At 44.7% G+C, this 15877-nt stretch overlaps 1 protein-coding gene across 1 annotated transcript in view; it reads right to left on the bottom strand.

Annotated features, from left to right (window-relative positions):
• LOC119375132 (signal-induced proliferation-associated 1-like protein 2) overlaps nucleotides 1-15877 on the bottom strand; it is a 99019-nt gene that overhangs the window by 12684 nt on the left and 70458 nt on the right. Inside the window, exons 19-24 of the mRNA XM_037645327.2 lie at nucleotides 14628-14785; nucleotides 11019-11125; nucleotides 8996-9130; nucleotides 4766-4860; nucleotides 3393-3538; nucleotides 886-1000 (exon numbers count right to left, since the gene is read on the bottom strand). Coding sequence (XP_037501255.2) covers nucleotides 886-1000; nucleotides 3393-3538; nucleotides 4766-4860; nucleotides 8996-9130; nucleotides 11019-11125; nucleotides 14628-14785 — 756 coding nt within the window. The remainder of the gene's footprint in view (nucleotides 1-885; nucleotides 1001-3392; nucleotides 3539-4765; nucleotides 4861-8995; nucleotides 9131-11018; nucleotides 11126-14627; nucleotides 14786-15877) is intronic.

The following is a 15877-nucleotide window of genomic DNA, read 5'->3' on the forward strand; positions in this document are numbered from 1 at the left end:
TTGGCTAGGGCAAGCTTCTCGCGGCGGCATGCCAAGTTGCAACGCGCACGCTTGCAACGCTTGCTCAAAAAAATATGAAAAGAGCTTACCCACTTATGTGGGCTACACGCACACACTTTAGTGATGCAGAACTATCGAAAGTACTATCAATACTATCAACAGTTGAGTCACTATTGAACTATCGATGGTAAAAAAGACTAATGACAGTGTTATCAATAGTAAGTTCAATAGTGCCTTCGACAGTATGAAATCAACCATGTGAACTCACTGCAGCATAAACTTTGTTCCCCGAGTGCATGGTAGTTTATGGTAGATCAGAAGGGGCAGGCTGAAGGGCAAGAAAGTCGACACGCCTGTGTTTCTTCACCAGAATGCTTGGTAAGACGATTAAGTTGAACTGTTCAGCTTTAGCAGAAAGGAAGCCGTTACATGTGGCACAACTGCATGGCTTCAAATTGACAGCGCATTTTCAGATTTCAGAATAAAAGTATCAAGACGCAAGCTTGTTCATTGTACAGTGTAACTGGTTACTTGTGAATATGAATTTATTGATGGACATAGTCCGGCATTTTCACTGCGGGAACAATTTATTTCTTTCGCCAAAATATTGCTCATAAATTAAACGAACTGAGTATTGCTAACAGTATGCTATCACAAATGTTGCGGCAATGTTGCCAGCCGACAAAAGCAGAGCTATTCGTAGCGCTAACGATAGCATTACCTGTAGCAGTTCTACCGACGGTGCTATAGATAGTTTCTTTACAGTATCGATTGTCAACTTACCGAGAGTTTTGCATCGCTAGCACACAGACCATGCAAATAAAATGCAGAATGGTGTGTGGCATAAGCTATAAATCCAGTGCACAAAAAACTACAGTCACTTGCCTCACATCCATCGGTGACGCAGGCCAACCTGGTCACAATCTCTTGTGCCTCGTCGGCATCTGAGTCACGTGCCCGGAGCACCACGCACTCTCCCTGATGGTAGAAAAGCTTCAGACTGGGAACGAGAGACATCACGTGATGAATCAGTCAAACGAACGTCTACGGACCAACGTGCAACTTGATGAGAAAAAGACAACTCATATTTAAAACAAACTCATGCTTAACAATTCAAATAATGAGCTGCTCACAATGTACAGTTTGAAAGATTTGGACAATGAGAGATTAAGAAGAGTACCTATTCTCTACTGTATAACCAACACAAGACATACAAAAAACTGAAGAGCTAAAGTAGGGGTGCATGCAGGTTGTACGCAAATTTTGGCGTGCAAGTTGGCTTCGTGGCACGGCTTCACGGTAATGCAAGGAAGGCTGCTTCACAGCAATAGGCAGAGATTTTCAAAAAATTATTTTTCACCTGTTTGTAGTTGGGAGCAGCATGCTATATTCAGGGGCCGGTTATATACGAGAAAATACGGTAATAGCAGCCTTTCAATCAAGTAACAATTACATGAAGTCGACAGGTAATGAAATAAAAAAAAACATGGCTGATCCCTCTGTCATAGGAATCGGTATAACACGAAAGTGACACGTGTTTTCACAGAAGTACTGCTTATTGTGTAGTGATATATGAGAGCTTGTACAATGGCTATTCGTGTTTGGCAGCTATAGCACCGTTTGACGTGGATGCACCCATGTTGACAGCATGCGTGTCTCTATCGCGACGACTAACGCCCATGATCATGATTAAACCGTTGTGGTAGCTGACGGTGTGAACATATATTTGGACACAGCGAATCGTGAATCCCACGTAAGGATGATATCAACAAGCTCATAATCAACACTGGTACCCGGTATGCACTTCTTCAAAGCGTCAATTGAGGAGAGAAACGGTACGGTGTGCGTTTTCTAGTAATGGGTAGCCGACGCCTGTGCTCATGCATACATAACACACACTGCGCTTCAGCAACACGGGAGGTAGAGGTTCGTAGCCTGAGCCGCAAACGCGTGCGTCCCGCTGGCCTCTGTCTCGCAGGCGCTGCTCTCGCTCCACCAAGGCACGACATTCGCCCGTCGAAATCGCATCCTTTCTGCAACGCATATTGCAGCAGTTTTGTTAGTAGGTGCTCTTGCAATTGAAGCAGTCGGCGGCGGAGAAATCCCGTTGGTGCACGTGGGAGCTGCACTACTCCGATGAGCCGACGCACGCTAACACGAAGCCAAAGGCAAAGAACGTAACTGCGTCAAGGGTGCCTCGGCGACGCCAGCGTGGCCAGTCTACCGCTCTGGTATCGAGACGCTTTAACCATGACCTCCGATATCGCATGCAATCTCGGAGCAAGCGCTAGTAAGTGTCGAGCGTGAAGCATTACTTCTTTTCACATCTCACAGACGGCAGCACTGCCTCGCTCCGCCCGCCGTGAAAGAGAATGTGTGAAAGATATAAGGCGCGTTCGCGCCGTGTTTAGCATCTCCCGAGTTAGCTTAGTCGGTAGTGCGTCGGGCGCTTGCCGTCGCGGCCGCAACGTCGTGGGTTCGATTCCCAGCGGGGTATCTTTTTCTTGGTTTTTTTCTTTCTCACCCGTTGGCGTCCATTTTATCAACGTCATATCCGTGACGGATGTACTTGGTGGACCCCGGCATAAAACACTTTCGTGTTAATAAAAAATAAACATATATTTTATAAGAAGTTGAGCTGTTGAACGTAATGGTATTAGGGTTTAAATGAAGGAAAAATAATGTGAAATCCTGCTGCCTGCGATGGTAAAGTGTCGCTTATCAGAAAAGAATTTTTCGCAGTGGAGCTGCTGGCCTCTGGTTGGTCGCGATTTTTCATGGCATTGTTTGTCTCACGCCAAACCACCAGCACCGCCATCCAGCAACACAGTGGTTACCCAGACTGAGCTCATACAGTGGCTCGCAAAATGGCCGTATGTGTTGACATCGCTGCACCTCTAATAACAATAATTAAAAATGCTGTAATGTTATAGACTTTTAAATATGCCGTAGTTTTTTCACGGAATCGGCCATGTTAAAGTGCAAAGCATCCAACATGAGTGGTGGAACCAGTGCAGAACTCCAGGCTGCCAATACCAGGGAGACATTATCCAATTAAGAAGCAGTGCTTTGTCCATCCAATCTTCGTCCTGGCATCTCGCAACAACATTTTATGCAAACCTCATTTTTTTAGCAGTGTCTTCCCCTTGAACACAATGTAGGGTGGAAGCTGGCTACCATCCACCATACAGAACAACATTACGGTGGCCCGCGTCATCCCATTGCCACTCAACCTTATGAAAGCATGTTTGGAGCCTTTCTGATGCACTGCGAGCGTCAATGGTATGTCAAGCAATGGCATAGCCAGGGTGTTGGGGGGTTCAGACCTCAATTGAAATTTCCTATTGTGTATTGATACAAATGATGACTGTTGGCCACGTTGATGGCCTCACCTGCTGCTGTGCGAGGACCATCCAAGCACTGCAGCTGTCGCACATCCAAAGACCGGCTCTCCGGTCACGTCGTCTAGTAGCACGAGTGAGCTGGCTGAGATGCCGAGGATGCAGTCGCACACACAGCCTTGGCCCTGGTCTTCCACCTGGGTCGTGTCATACATATACATCATACACCTGCAACGTTCACGCAGGCACGACACGTAAAAATGAAAAAGCGGCTGCACACATACAAGTTGAACCTTAAAGGGGGAATGCGCTATAGAAACATATTTTTATTTTTTAGCAGATTTTTATGAAACATTCACAGCTTATGCACTGAATCCAAATATGCAATTACTTTTTCTGTACAAGACGCTGTGTTTAAAATATCAATCATTTCATGTGCCTTATTAGGAGAAAGATTTTCTTATATATAGTGACAGTTACAAAGTAAGTCAGCATATCAGAATAATCTGGAATAAGGACTGCACGTCAACAGGACTTCGCCGGCACATCCAAGTCATGGTTTCCAGATCTCCGGTTAAGCAAAATCTTTTTTTCTTTTTCAACGTTAATGAAGTTACTTATTACATACTGCCTTATTATCCAACATTCTTACAGCCCTTTCCATGTCAAAAAGAGTCCTTCAGTGACTATACTTTGCATCAGAAATTGAATTTCAATTGAACAAAATTTTGATATATTGAAGGTTTTACCAACCTTGTTATGCTAAGGTTTAGGTTCCACTCTATGTGACGAAGCATTGTGAAGTAATAAATAATGCCACTTCAATTAAATATAACGTTGTCTGTCGGTCACACATGGTTGAAGCGTCAACAAAAGAACCATTGTTATTAAGAGGGCATGTTACATGGAATGAGTGAACTGAAAAGGCTGGGCGGAAGCAAAAAAAAAAAAAAAAAGAAACAACAGGAAGGCACCTGGTCACCAAGTAACATGGAGATGAAGCAGACAGGCAGGCAACACATGACAAGAAGTCACACTGCATTTCACACATCCGATACCAACAATGAGTGCGTTTTATATTTTGTCGAATTGAACGGCAATTTCCAGCAATAATGGCTGCACAAATTTGTTTGGGCATGTGACGAAGGACGAACAAATTTGAAAACAAAATGTATGATCATAAAATCTCTCTTACTGTTGTATTGAGATGTGCCGTCATAGAGGAATTTACAGTATTTAAGCATGCGGCAAACTTCTCGAATGCACATGCAAAACTATTCATTGTGGCTTCAGTTAGCAAAAGTTGGCGAAGAGTACGTCAAAAGAGTCATACATTTGTGTCATGTCTCCTGGTCCCACATCCAAACAAACTGAGCCCTGACAACTGTCGCAGTAACTGTTAGTACGGTGACGACACTGCTCACCTGAACCGACCAAGAGATGGCGCCCCGCACAAAGCCGTCCGGCACAAACCTAGGCCGCGGTCTCTCCTTCTTGCGCGATCCGAAGCTCAGAAGGGCTGGAAATATTTGACAAAGAATTGCGTGTCTACAGAATAATCTACATGTTGAAAAGAAAAAATACAAGATACGGACAAACTGTTGTGCACACACTCGTACCACAGAGCACCAAAGGAAGCCCCTATGGATTTCTCGTCAAGAAAGCTTCTTAGCTGATGATAAGACTGAAGGTTTTTTTGAAAAATCATGTGGATTTCCTTCGTGGCTTTGTGCCACGCACAAGTGGATGCCAATTTTCCCCTTTCATTAACATACCTCCACCTTGTGGGCTTTTCTACAGAACTAATTTGCCACAAGAAACAATACATAACGTGCATCGGCAATGTCAAAAAGAATGTTTATTACATCATGGTTTAACTGATGTAGCAATTTATTTAATGTACGGTAGGCTCTCATAAAATGGAACCTGAAGGGACTAAGAAAATATGTTCCGTTTAACAGAAGTTCCGTTTAATGAGAGATGAACAGGGGTGCAGAATCCAAGTAACAAACCAATCGTAGCAAAGGTAGTTATTCCGTTAAAGCGGCCATTCCGTTTAAGGGATTTCTGTTTACTGAAAGCCTACTGTAATACTGAAACTCGATTTAATGAAGTGATGGCCAAGCTTAAATTTCTCATGCTTTCATATGTAGATAACAAAAAAAGTAGAGCTGTGCGAATAGCAAAATTCTGGGTGCGAAGCGAATTCGAATATTGAAGTGTGAGTGCGAATCGAATAGAATATTTTTCGAATATTTCTCGAATATTTCTAGAATGTTTCTCGAATACTTCGAAGTGAAATTGCAGAAAAAAAGATGGAGAGGATTCCTAAGCATATTCTTATAAGATAGCAACATGAAAGTGTTTCTTTTCGCTAGGTTGAAGAAGCACTGGCGGGGTGCGTTTCATAGTTGTCTTATCAAGAATGAGGCAATGTAGAGGCCGAATTGTATTTATGTACATGATTTGGTGCAACTAAAGTGTTGCCAACAATATTTTACACGTGATAGGCAAAGAGGCCATTTCCTCAGCCTCTCCTCCTCTTTCAACTTCTGTGGAAGCTTAACTGATGCGGCGGACAAGGGTGCGCTCCCTTCAAGTCCGGAGTTCTAAATCTGCCTCGTAGATGTCGATATATAAGAACATCTGAAGTTTTGGATGCTAAAAAGCTTAGGCTTCCGACTTTTCGGACTTCCTGCCCAACTTTCAGGTCCAAAACAGCATTAATTGAGCCCCCACCTCTGCCACATCTTTCATCTCCATGTTGGAACCAGCGTTTTCTTGAGTTAGTACATTTGCGACCGTAGCAGAGCTTGAAAGGCAGCTTTGCCGCAATAGCGAGGTGTGATGAGATGAAGCATATTGAAAATCTCAGGACCACTTTCAATCGGACGTTGACTGTCTCTTGGCAAAGTCCGACCGTAACGGAGTTTGAAAGGCAGCAATACCGGGGTGTGACGAGGTAAAGCATATTGAAAATCTAGGAACCACTTCCAATTGGACGTTGACTGTGTCTTGGCAAACTTCGACCGTAACGGAGCTTAAAAGGTAGCTTTGCCGCAATACGAGAGTGTAATGAGGTGAAGCATATTAAAAATCTGAAGGGGTCACTTTCAATCTGACGTTCACTGTATTTTTGTTTTTGGGAAGTTCGAATAGTTCGAATAGTAAAATTCCAGTGCGAATCGAATCGAATAGCAAACACTATTCGAAAAATATTCGAAATTTCGAATATTCGCACACCCCTAAAAAAAGATTTCGCTAAATCGAGGAGTTTGTAAAAGTGAGAAAAATTTTTCAGTATTTCAGAATATAAAATTGTAAACTAGTGACACCGGAAAGCTTACGTGGCATTGTATTTTTCGCTAACCCATGCCTGTGCATGTGAAAAGTCCGCAGGGCTGGCCCGAGGGCGGACCGGACATGGAGCCTTCTCTAAGGCTCATGAAAGAAGTGACCGTGTTTTTTACTAAATCAGGAAAACCTTCCTTAAGTGGGACACTGCATTTTAAAACTTTTTTATAATTCTTGATTAATTTTTATGAAACTTGCTGATATGTTTATTTGTGTACTGATCTCAAGTATGCAATTATTTTTCCAGTTCAATCTGTAGTTTTTAAAATATCCAACATTTCACACGCATTTTGGGAGCAAGATTTTTTCCTAAACTGACAGTCTCTCAAAGTAAATCAGCATATCATAATAATCTATATAAGAAACAAGAATAGACGTTCTAAGCTCACTTGAACAAAATTTATGGAATGTTGAACCTTCGTGACTGAAATTCCAGCTTGACATCAGCTCACTCAATAAAGGTACATTAAAGTGAAACAATTAATCAGCTTAAACGGATTAATCATACTCTGAAAGCTCTATTGTCATCACTTTCACCATCATAGATGCATTAATAAAAGGGAAAATCAAGGTCAAAGTTTCATTTTTAGATTTCGTGCCGAAATCTCCGTATGTGATGTCATGGATTTGAACATGTTTCATTCACATTTCAGCAGCATTGGCTCAACGAAATTTTCTGAAACTTCGTATGACAAGTCTCTGGCCTCCTCTGAGGACAATTTACTTCATATTTACCAATTAGGAACTACATAGACCATAGTGGATGCCGTCAAAATCTATGACTTCATGGTGACTGGCGTGGGAACTTCAAGGTGGCGTCGCCACCCGCATTTTCTTTTTGTGCGTTTTCTCCCTTACCAAGCGTCTTCTCATGGCAAGCGTGGAGATTTTGGTATTATGAAAGAGTAATTTACTAATACGACAAAAAATTGTTTTTTCTATTTAGTGTCCCTTTACTGTCGAACTTTTCTTCGAATGTGTTTACAACATCCATTTTCTATTCTATTGCATAGAGTTCTCATCCCAGGTTATTGCGATATGCTAATTTACCACGCAACTTTCTCTGTTCAGGAGAAAGTCTCGCTCCCAAAAAGCACATAAAATGTTTGATATTTTAAAACTACATCATGTAGCAGAAAAACGAATGTGTAGTTGAAATCAGTGCACAAATATACACAAACTCGGCAACGCTTAGAGCTGACATGTGACGTCAATTTTTTTATAATTTCAATCAAGTTCGAACATCAAAAAGACGTTCTTTTAATGCAGCGATATAAGCTCAGCAACGTGTATAGCATTAAGGCAACATTAAACAGAAAACTTATTACATTTGTTAAGCAGATCACCCTTTTGCAATAGTACCACTCTTGCCGTGAGAAGGCACTTGGCAAGTCAGAAAACGCAATAAGGTGGCAACGCTGCCTGAAGGTACCCGCACCAACTTGTCGTGATGTCATTAATTTCGACAGTGCCTGCAAAATTCTTTACTGCTAAAAGTGAATTACGTTCGTGATCCAAGTTCTAATGGTGTCGAACACTTAACATGGCCAATTTTGAGACACCTCAACCAACGCAGTCAAAATGAGAAGCAAAAAAAAGACAAGTCAGTGACGTCACACCAACGTGCAGGCACTGAAGGGTTGGCATGTACTCAAATCCAACGTGCGTGTTTTTTTCCGATAAAACGAGCCAAAACATTATCGCACAGGTTCGATTCGTGCTCGACTGCTACCTGTACGTGCCACATGCGTTCCCAATGAAGTGCAAATGGCGATACGCTGCTTTCCTTACTATGCACTGCTTCCATTATGAAAGCTCATGTAAAAAAAAAGTTATTTTGAATGCAGACAATCAAGAACAAAAATGGGGTTATAATATAAAGTACACTTGCTGAACATTCATCAAAGATAACCGTGAGCATCTGTGGCCTTCACTAAAAGTACCGTAAAATCCCGAGCAAGCGCCCCCCCATACGGTGAAAGATAATCCGACAAAATTTAGAGGGGGGGGCCCTTGCGCAGTTGCAGATTAAAATTCAAGATGGCAGCGGAAGAGCCGCTAAAAATAAAGAATGCACACCTGTGCTTCTAATGACGTGCTTTATTGAACATGCATGCATTCACTGTTTTTGTTCGCCCTCGTCTGGCGAATAAAAACGGTGAATGAAACGGCAAAAATGACGGGAGGAGAGGAGGAGCCGCGCATGTTTCAAGTGTCCCGAAAAAGGGAGGGGCGATTGCTTGGGTAGGGGCACTTGCTCGGGATTTTATGGTACTCTGAAGGACCAGGTGACCACTCACAAAATTTAGGTCCAGAGTCAAGTGTGGTGTTGGTCGAGTAGTTGGCTGCGAGGTCCTTGAGGTACTCCTGCCGCGTCCGTTGTGCCATGGTGGCAAACTTCTCAGATCGGTGGGCAGCGTTCTCTGCATTGATCACTGAAAGGTAATGATGGTGGAACAAATTCCAATGAGCTCCCATCTTTCTGAAGTGATTTGACACAGGCTGTATTAAAAATAATGAAGTGCAGTGATACCTCGTTATGCATACCCACTTTAAATGTACTAGTGGTTAAAACATAGCTCATCAAGCCTCATAGAGCCTAATGACCACTTAAGCCATAGTGGCTCATCCTACACTTAGTGGTTAGTGCATATTGTGATGTTTTTGTGGCGTAAAAGTTAACGACACCCCTCAACTCACCGATGCCACAATGTGCCACAAGAAATATTCAGTCTTTTTGGAAACGTAAGAGACCTGCCGATCAACCCTTCCGCCTTCCATGCGAGTGCAGCGATGTCTTTGAGGATAAACATCCAAAAAGAACGAAGGCAAAATGGCAGCCACTGACGAACGCGCTAGTATGACTTATCATCGACAACCCTACCACGATAAACACGGATGAAAAACAGCGCTAAAAAGACGGGACAAGAAAGGACACGAGACCACGGCGCTGACTAACAACCAAATGTGCTTTATTCCTTCAGTCAGCATAAATATACTGTATATATAGTATATTTATGCTGTATATTATGCTATATAGCATATTTATTTATATTTATATAGTATATTTATATAGTATATTTATGCTGACTGAAGGAATAAAGCACATTTGGTTGTTAGTCAGCGCCGTGGTCTCGTGTCCTTTCTTGTCCCGTCTTTTTAGCGCTGTTTTTCATCCGTAATCATGAACCAACCAGCCCAACTGCGTACCCTTCTACGATAAACACCTTCAGCTATCTGTTCAGTAGCGTGTGCGGCGTAGTCCTGCACTGAGCGTGCCGCAGGCTTTTTATTAGGTGACAACCCAAATGTGCCCGCCACAGCGCCGTTCACCATGTGAGACCACTTCAAGTGTGCATCACTTGCAGAAACTACAGCAGCTTGCTGTCACTGTGTTGGCCCCACCAGTGCATGGTCGGGAGGGTGTCAGGAACGTACAAAGATCACTGCACGTGTATTTCCAAGGCAAATGCGTGCATACAGTACAGCAAACACCCTGGCAGTAATGGCCGGAGTTTAGGAGGCAACGTGCTGCACACAAGTAGGTACAGGAACCACTGGCTCCATGCAGCAGCAGGCCCAACATTTCATGAAGTGGCGCGAGTTTTTGCGACAGTAACAGATCACTTTCCAAATGCACCGATATGCATTGGTGAACGCCAGATCAATCTCCCACTGTGCCATAATGTTCCCTATCATAACTTAGAAATTGTCTTTGGTATCGCCACTGTGTGCTAATGCACGGTCTTTTAGTACTGTGTGCTTAGTGCATAATTATGCCACGTATTCCCTACCAGGTACATGTAAACCAGCTTTTACTTAAGTGTGCAGCATTCTTAGAAGGTGGTTTGTCACTATGTCTGGGTGTTTACTGTTGCGGATTTATTGCTGTGTCAGTTTATTGGCACTTATAGTCACATGCTGCCACTCTCAGTCAGCAAATTTTAAAAATAATTAGCGGAGGATTTTTGGTTAGACTCAAGTAAGCTCAATATTTTACAAACCATGATCCGGATTTGCAAACTTTTTGAGCAATTTGTTCAAGCCCTTCTGAAAGCCCTACAATAAGGGAAAGAAACACGCAAATCAAGTGATTAAATACGGCAATTAACAGCCATAATTTAAGCTAGCCAGGTAGTACAACCGAACATATTATTAAACATTGGCTTTCACCAACCTAAGCGACCACATCTTGGACACGAGTATCTGTCTCGAGTGGCCATAGCAATGCTTCACTGCGCAGTCATGTTCAGCGTTTGGGACACAATGAAGAGGCATTCGTCAAATAAAAGGTTGCAGCAAGATAAAGCGTACAATAAATACCTTTAGCAAGAATGAAGTCGGTGAACTTCTTGGACTTTGGGAAGGTGGCACCGTCGGGGATTGGAGGACCAAACACGGGGACCTCTTTCGATCGACTCACGGCAACACTGCAATGAAAAGGAGTTTTTGGAGCGTTGATTAAACTTCTGAACAGACAATCTGTAGCGCGCGCATATGAGGTTTTTAGCTGAAAAGAATTCTTTTTTTTTTTCATTTGTAATGTAGCGAAACCTTGGAACTGTGTAATGCGTTGCGCTCTCTAGTGGCTTCTAGTGGGTCGTCCTCTTTGGCTCATTCCTGAAAGAACGGCGCTCGCTCTGAGAGTCCATGCTTTTGCCTTGACTGTCGCCATTGCGTATTGCCGCTGAGTGCCGTCCAATAATAATAATAATAATAATGTCTGGGGTTTAACGTCACAAAACCACGATATGATTATGAGAGACGCCGTAGTGGAGGGCTCCGGAAATTTTGACCACCTGGAGTTTCTTAACATGCACCTAAATCTAAGCATGCAGGCCTCAAACATTTTCGCCTCCATCGAAAATGCATTCGCCGCGGCCGGGATTCGATCCCGCGACCTTCGGGTTGAGTGCCGTCCAATAAACGCCTTAACAGTAATCTCAATTTTCCCTGGCTCTTACTGAACTGTAGCCCCTGCAGGTCATGACTATGTAATGAGAAATGGAAAATCTCCTGTCCACATTTTCTGCGGCCAACATGTGGAAGTCAGTCATTCAAACAAATAACACTAAAAAGTGCATTTTCACAATGTAGTATGCACGTCCCTTAACTATCCACCCATTATTCTTAGACACCATTGTGAGCTAAAAAGTTTGATGAAAATCTTGAACTTGTTAATGGGCATTAATTTGCCGATATTGCCATCAGCTGAGAGTGCACAGCATCCTGTCGTAATAACAAAAATCTTATCAAAAATAAGAATGCAACTATCAAGGTTTTTTTGAGGTCCTGTTGCAGTTATGTTTCAGCAATAGACGTTACTCCGCAGATTCTCGGAACAGCCACTATGGATAACATATGGACGGTAAACATTCATCAAGAGAATTCCACAAAATACTCAACTAGCAATTAAAGGGGCCCTGCAACACCTTTCTTAGTTATATTGGAATAGTCTCATTATTGACGTATGACTCTTCACGAGTCATATACCGCAAAAATTTTTCGAATCCGTCAAGTCTAAGTGGTGTTACCAAATTATAGAGATCACGTTCCGCAGCTTTCTCCCTCAACTCAACGCCGCGAGCGCGCGGAAAGCTGCGCGGGGCGTGAAGGGAGGGAGGGCGGAGGTGCGAGGAGGCACCGAAGAGTTATACGTCAGCGCCGGCGGTATTTTCTTTCTTCATTTTTTTCTCTTTGGCGTCTCGGCGCAACCACGTGGTCTGTGGCGCCACTTCCGGTCGGCTTGCGCGCTCGTCGTCGAGCGGAGGCCATCGCACCGTGTATCGCGCGTGCTTGAAAACTGCGAGTTGGTTTGGTAATGTTGGGTGTGCACCTCGAACTGCCGTAGTGTTTTCATCGCTCTGCCAACCATGGACGCAAACCTGCATGCGCGTTTGGAACGAATGACAGCTGAGATGGGTTTCGACCCACACTCCGATACACCGCCTCGTCGCCCTGCTCGCGCTTGAATTGTATTCAACATGGCAAAGCTGCGTGCACCCTTCTCCCAGTGGCGGTACTTCAATGCTGTTTGCTCTTCAAATGCGGACGCACAGCGAGTGCGGGCTGACAACAAAGAACTAAAGACTAGAAGAAAGGATCGTGGGGCATCGGGCCGGCGCGGACCCATCCCCCGGCTGTCTGCAGCTACCGTGAAAATGCGAGTCTGCTTGGTTGCTGTGTCACGGTTTCTCGGGAACCTGAGACTACGGGGAGGATACGCCGAGGTACGGCTCGATGACATACTGAACAGACAACGAATGGGACTCTCGCCATACAGTGAACACAGGTATCCTAAGCTAGCCGGCGCCAACATTGTTATCGGAGAAATGCTGCACCGCTGCCTCGGTCGGTCGTGAGAACGTGCAGACGATGCAGTTTCCAGCTGACGAGGCAACACTCGAACGGCTGCCACTCTCAACGGCAACCGGCGATGGTCAAAAGCACAGAAATATTCACGATTTCGGCACTGCACATGGTGAAGAAAACGCAACCACGCAACTACGAGCAGACGAGCTGTCGGTGAGACCGGAAGTGCTAATATTAATGTTTGTTCGGTGTTTTAACGGCATAACACAATATAAACATACATATCTACTTATTGAACTCAAAATTAACAACGAAGGTAATAATGAGGGTGTTATCGTGATTATAACATCAGCCAATGGTGGAGCTGCCGACAATCGCGTCATATATTGCGGACTAATACATCATTTGTCGAGAGAAGAGGAAGCGGTTTTCAGCTGACTTTGAGAATTTATTGTAAATTCCAGGCCGCTCGCTTCGCTATTATATTTGGCTCGCGTGTGTTCTTGGGAGCCTCGACTACCGATTGGCAGTGCTTTTTGACCCTGCTCAAAAAGTGTTGCAGGGCCCCTGGAACCCATAATGCTCGTGCCCGTGGTGATGAAGTAGAGATTGTATCAAAAGAAAAAAGAAGTCACAGTTTCACCACAAGGGCGAAGCAATGAATGCAATAGCAACAAATTGTAGTGTTATACGAAGTGAGGCTGGCAGCTAACTGTTTTGTATCCGATCTCGCGTAACTACAAAACACTGGTGTAAGAGAATACGGCCGCTCCAGGGAGAGATGCTCTTCGCATAGTCACTTCGTGCTGAGAGCGCAGCACGTAGAAGGGTATACGAGCCGCCCGCTGTGATGGCTGTCGAGATAGCACGCGCGCCAGCGACCACACCCTTAGATTCAAAGTTCAAAGTTGCTCCTCCAGCGACAACCCCCCCACCCCCCTCGTGTCTTTTCATGCTCGTTCAAAACGGGTGGGGCGTTTCCTGTCTGCTTCGATGGCAGGCCTCCCAAGCGGAGTGATGCTATCGCATGCACCCTCCGAGCGATGGAAATGGGCCGGCTCGTTTGATATCTCCTTCGGCCGTGTTCGTCGCCCCCGCTCGCGCGCTTTTACCCACGGTAGAGCATACAATGCATGGGGGGATCTTACCAATTTGGACTTCATACGGGAGGGACATGACGGCAACGGCAAAAACCCGTCGAGACTGTCCATATAATTGCTATCGCAATAAAAATCAATTATTGCCTGCAACTACATTTACCAGCATCATCGCACATTTATCATCATGACGATCACAGCGTGCCAATGCTAGGCTGCCACTAGTACACTTTTCTGATAGCTAGTGCTGTAGGAATGTATGTAGTAATGACACTGCAAAATGCCACCTCGAAAAGGCACATTGTTACGGACATCTGAATTGCACTGGCGGGGTCCCAAGTGGCAATTCCCAACTGGCCAAGGTTGCCAACTGGCCATTCATTTAACTTTGGCGATTATCCTCAAGAACACAAGCCCAAATCTGGCCTATATCCAATACACATCATGAAGTACCTCCTTAATCAGGGGCTTTTGAGGTAACCAATAAATGAAAAAAAGCCAGCAATACAGCTGGGCAACTGACCTGTACCGAGTCTTGGAGGTGCAGGGTTCAATGGCACGCACAATGATGAAGACATGCTGGAAGTGTGACCGGATGTTTTTGGGCGTGAAGGGCAGAGCTCGTGGCTCTTGAAACACGAGGGTGACGATGTCGTTGCCGATGTGACGCTTGCGCAGCAGCTGCACACAAAATGCTCCTCGTCAACTGAATCTATCAATAGTTGTGTTGCGCTCCCCAAGCTGTAAGCTTGCATATACAGTTAAACCTCGTTATAACGAAATTGAAGGGCCGCCGCGATTTGCTCGTTATAACCAATATTTCGTTATAGCCGCAGTGGGCATTTACTGCAAATATTATGCGCTGTACTTACCGAAAACAAATAGGGGGCGAAATAGCATCTCGCCGCACGCTGGTACGCAACAAAATAACTGCATTCCGCAAATAAAAAAGGAAAAGTCACACGCCTATTTTATTGCACTTCAAAATACACAGCTCGCATTTCAAACAGCCGTAGCTGCAAAGAAGTCCGTAATTGGACGTTGCTGCATCTTCCTGATGCGAACGATGGCTCGCTCAGCTGCGGCTGCAATGTTCATGCCATCTTCGCCGCCCTCGTGAGCGCCGTAGTAGCGGCGCAGTACATCCACTGCGTCAAATGCCTCCGACGCTGTCGGCACGCTGTCGCATACCTGCCAAGTTTGGAGAAACGGAATCCGGGAGATCAACGCAACGGGGGGGGTACTGCGATAGCAATTATATGGACACTGTCAGCGGGATTTTGTGGTCGCCGCTGATCTGTACAGAGTCCAACCCGATCGCTTACGCATCGTCTGTTTCACGTGCGAGTGAAAGCGCGCTAGCGCTAGGGACGAACGCGTTTGAAGCAGAGATGAAACGACCCGGCCATCACCGTCGTGCGAAGGGCACATGCGATAACATCGCTCCGCGTGCGAGGCCTGTCGTCACTTGCTTACCAGTTATTTCGTCGGGCAAGGGACCATAAGGGGCGCCGTTGAGACGGGGACGGTCGCAAGCGCTGGCGAACACGCTATCTCGACAGACATCGGTAACAGCTACACTTTTAAGTGCTGGGCTCTCCACTTAAAGCAGTAGTGACACAAAATTTTGAAGGCGAGATAACTTGTGGGATAGATTTGTGTGTAAACAAACGCATCATCTACGAAATATTAACGGCTGATATAACGTATAACACATTTAGGATCAATTTTTAAATTGCATGTAGCGCATCTGTACGCGAAATGTCCCACCTC

The sequence above is a fragment of the Rhipicephalus sanguineus genome, chromosome 11, assembly GCF_013339695.2.
Source record: "Rhipicephalus sanguineus isolate Rsan-2018 chromosome 11, BIME_Rsan_1.4, whole genome shotgun sequence".
Taxonomy (NCBI): domain Eukaryota; kingdom Metazoa; phylum Arthropoda; class Arachnida; order Ixodida; family Ixodidae; genus Rhipicephalus; species Rhipicephalus sanguineus.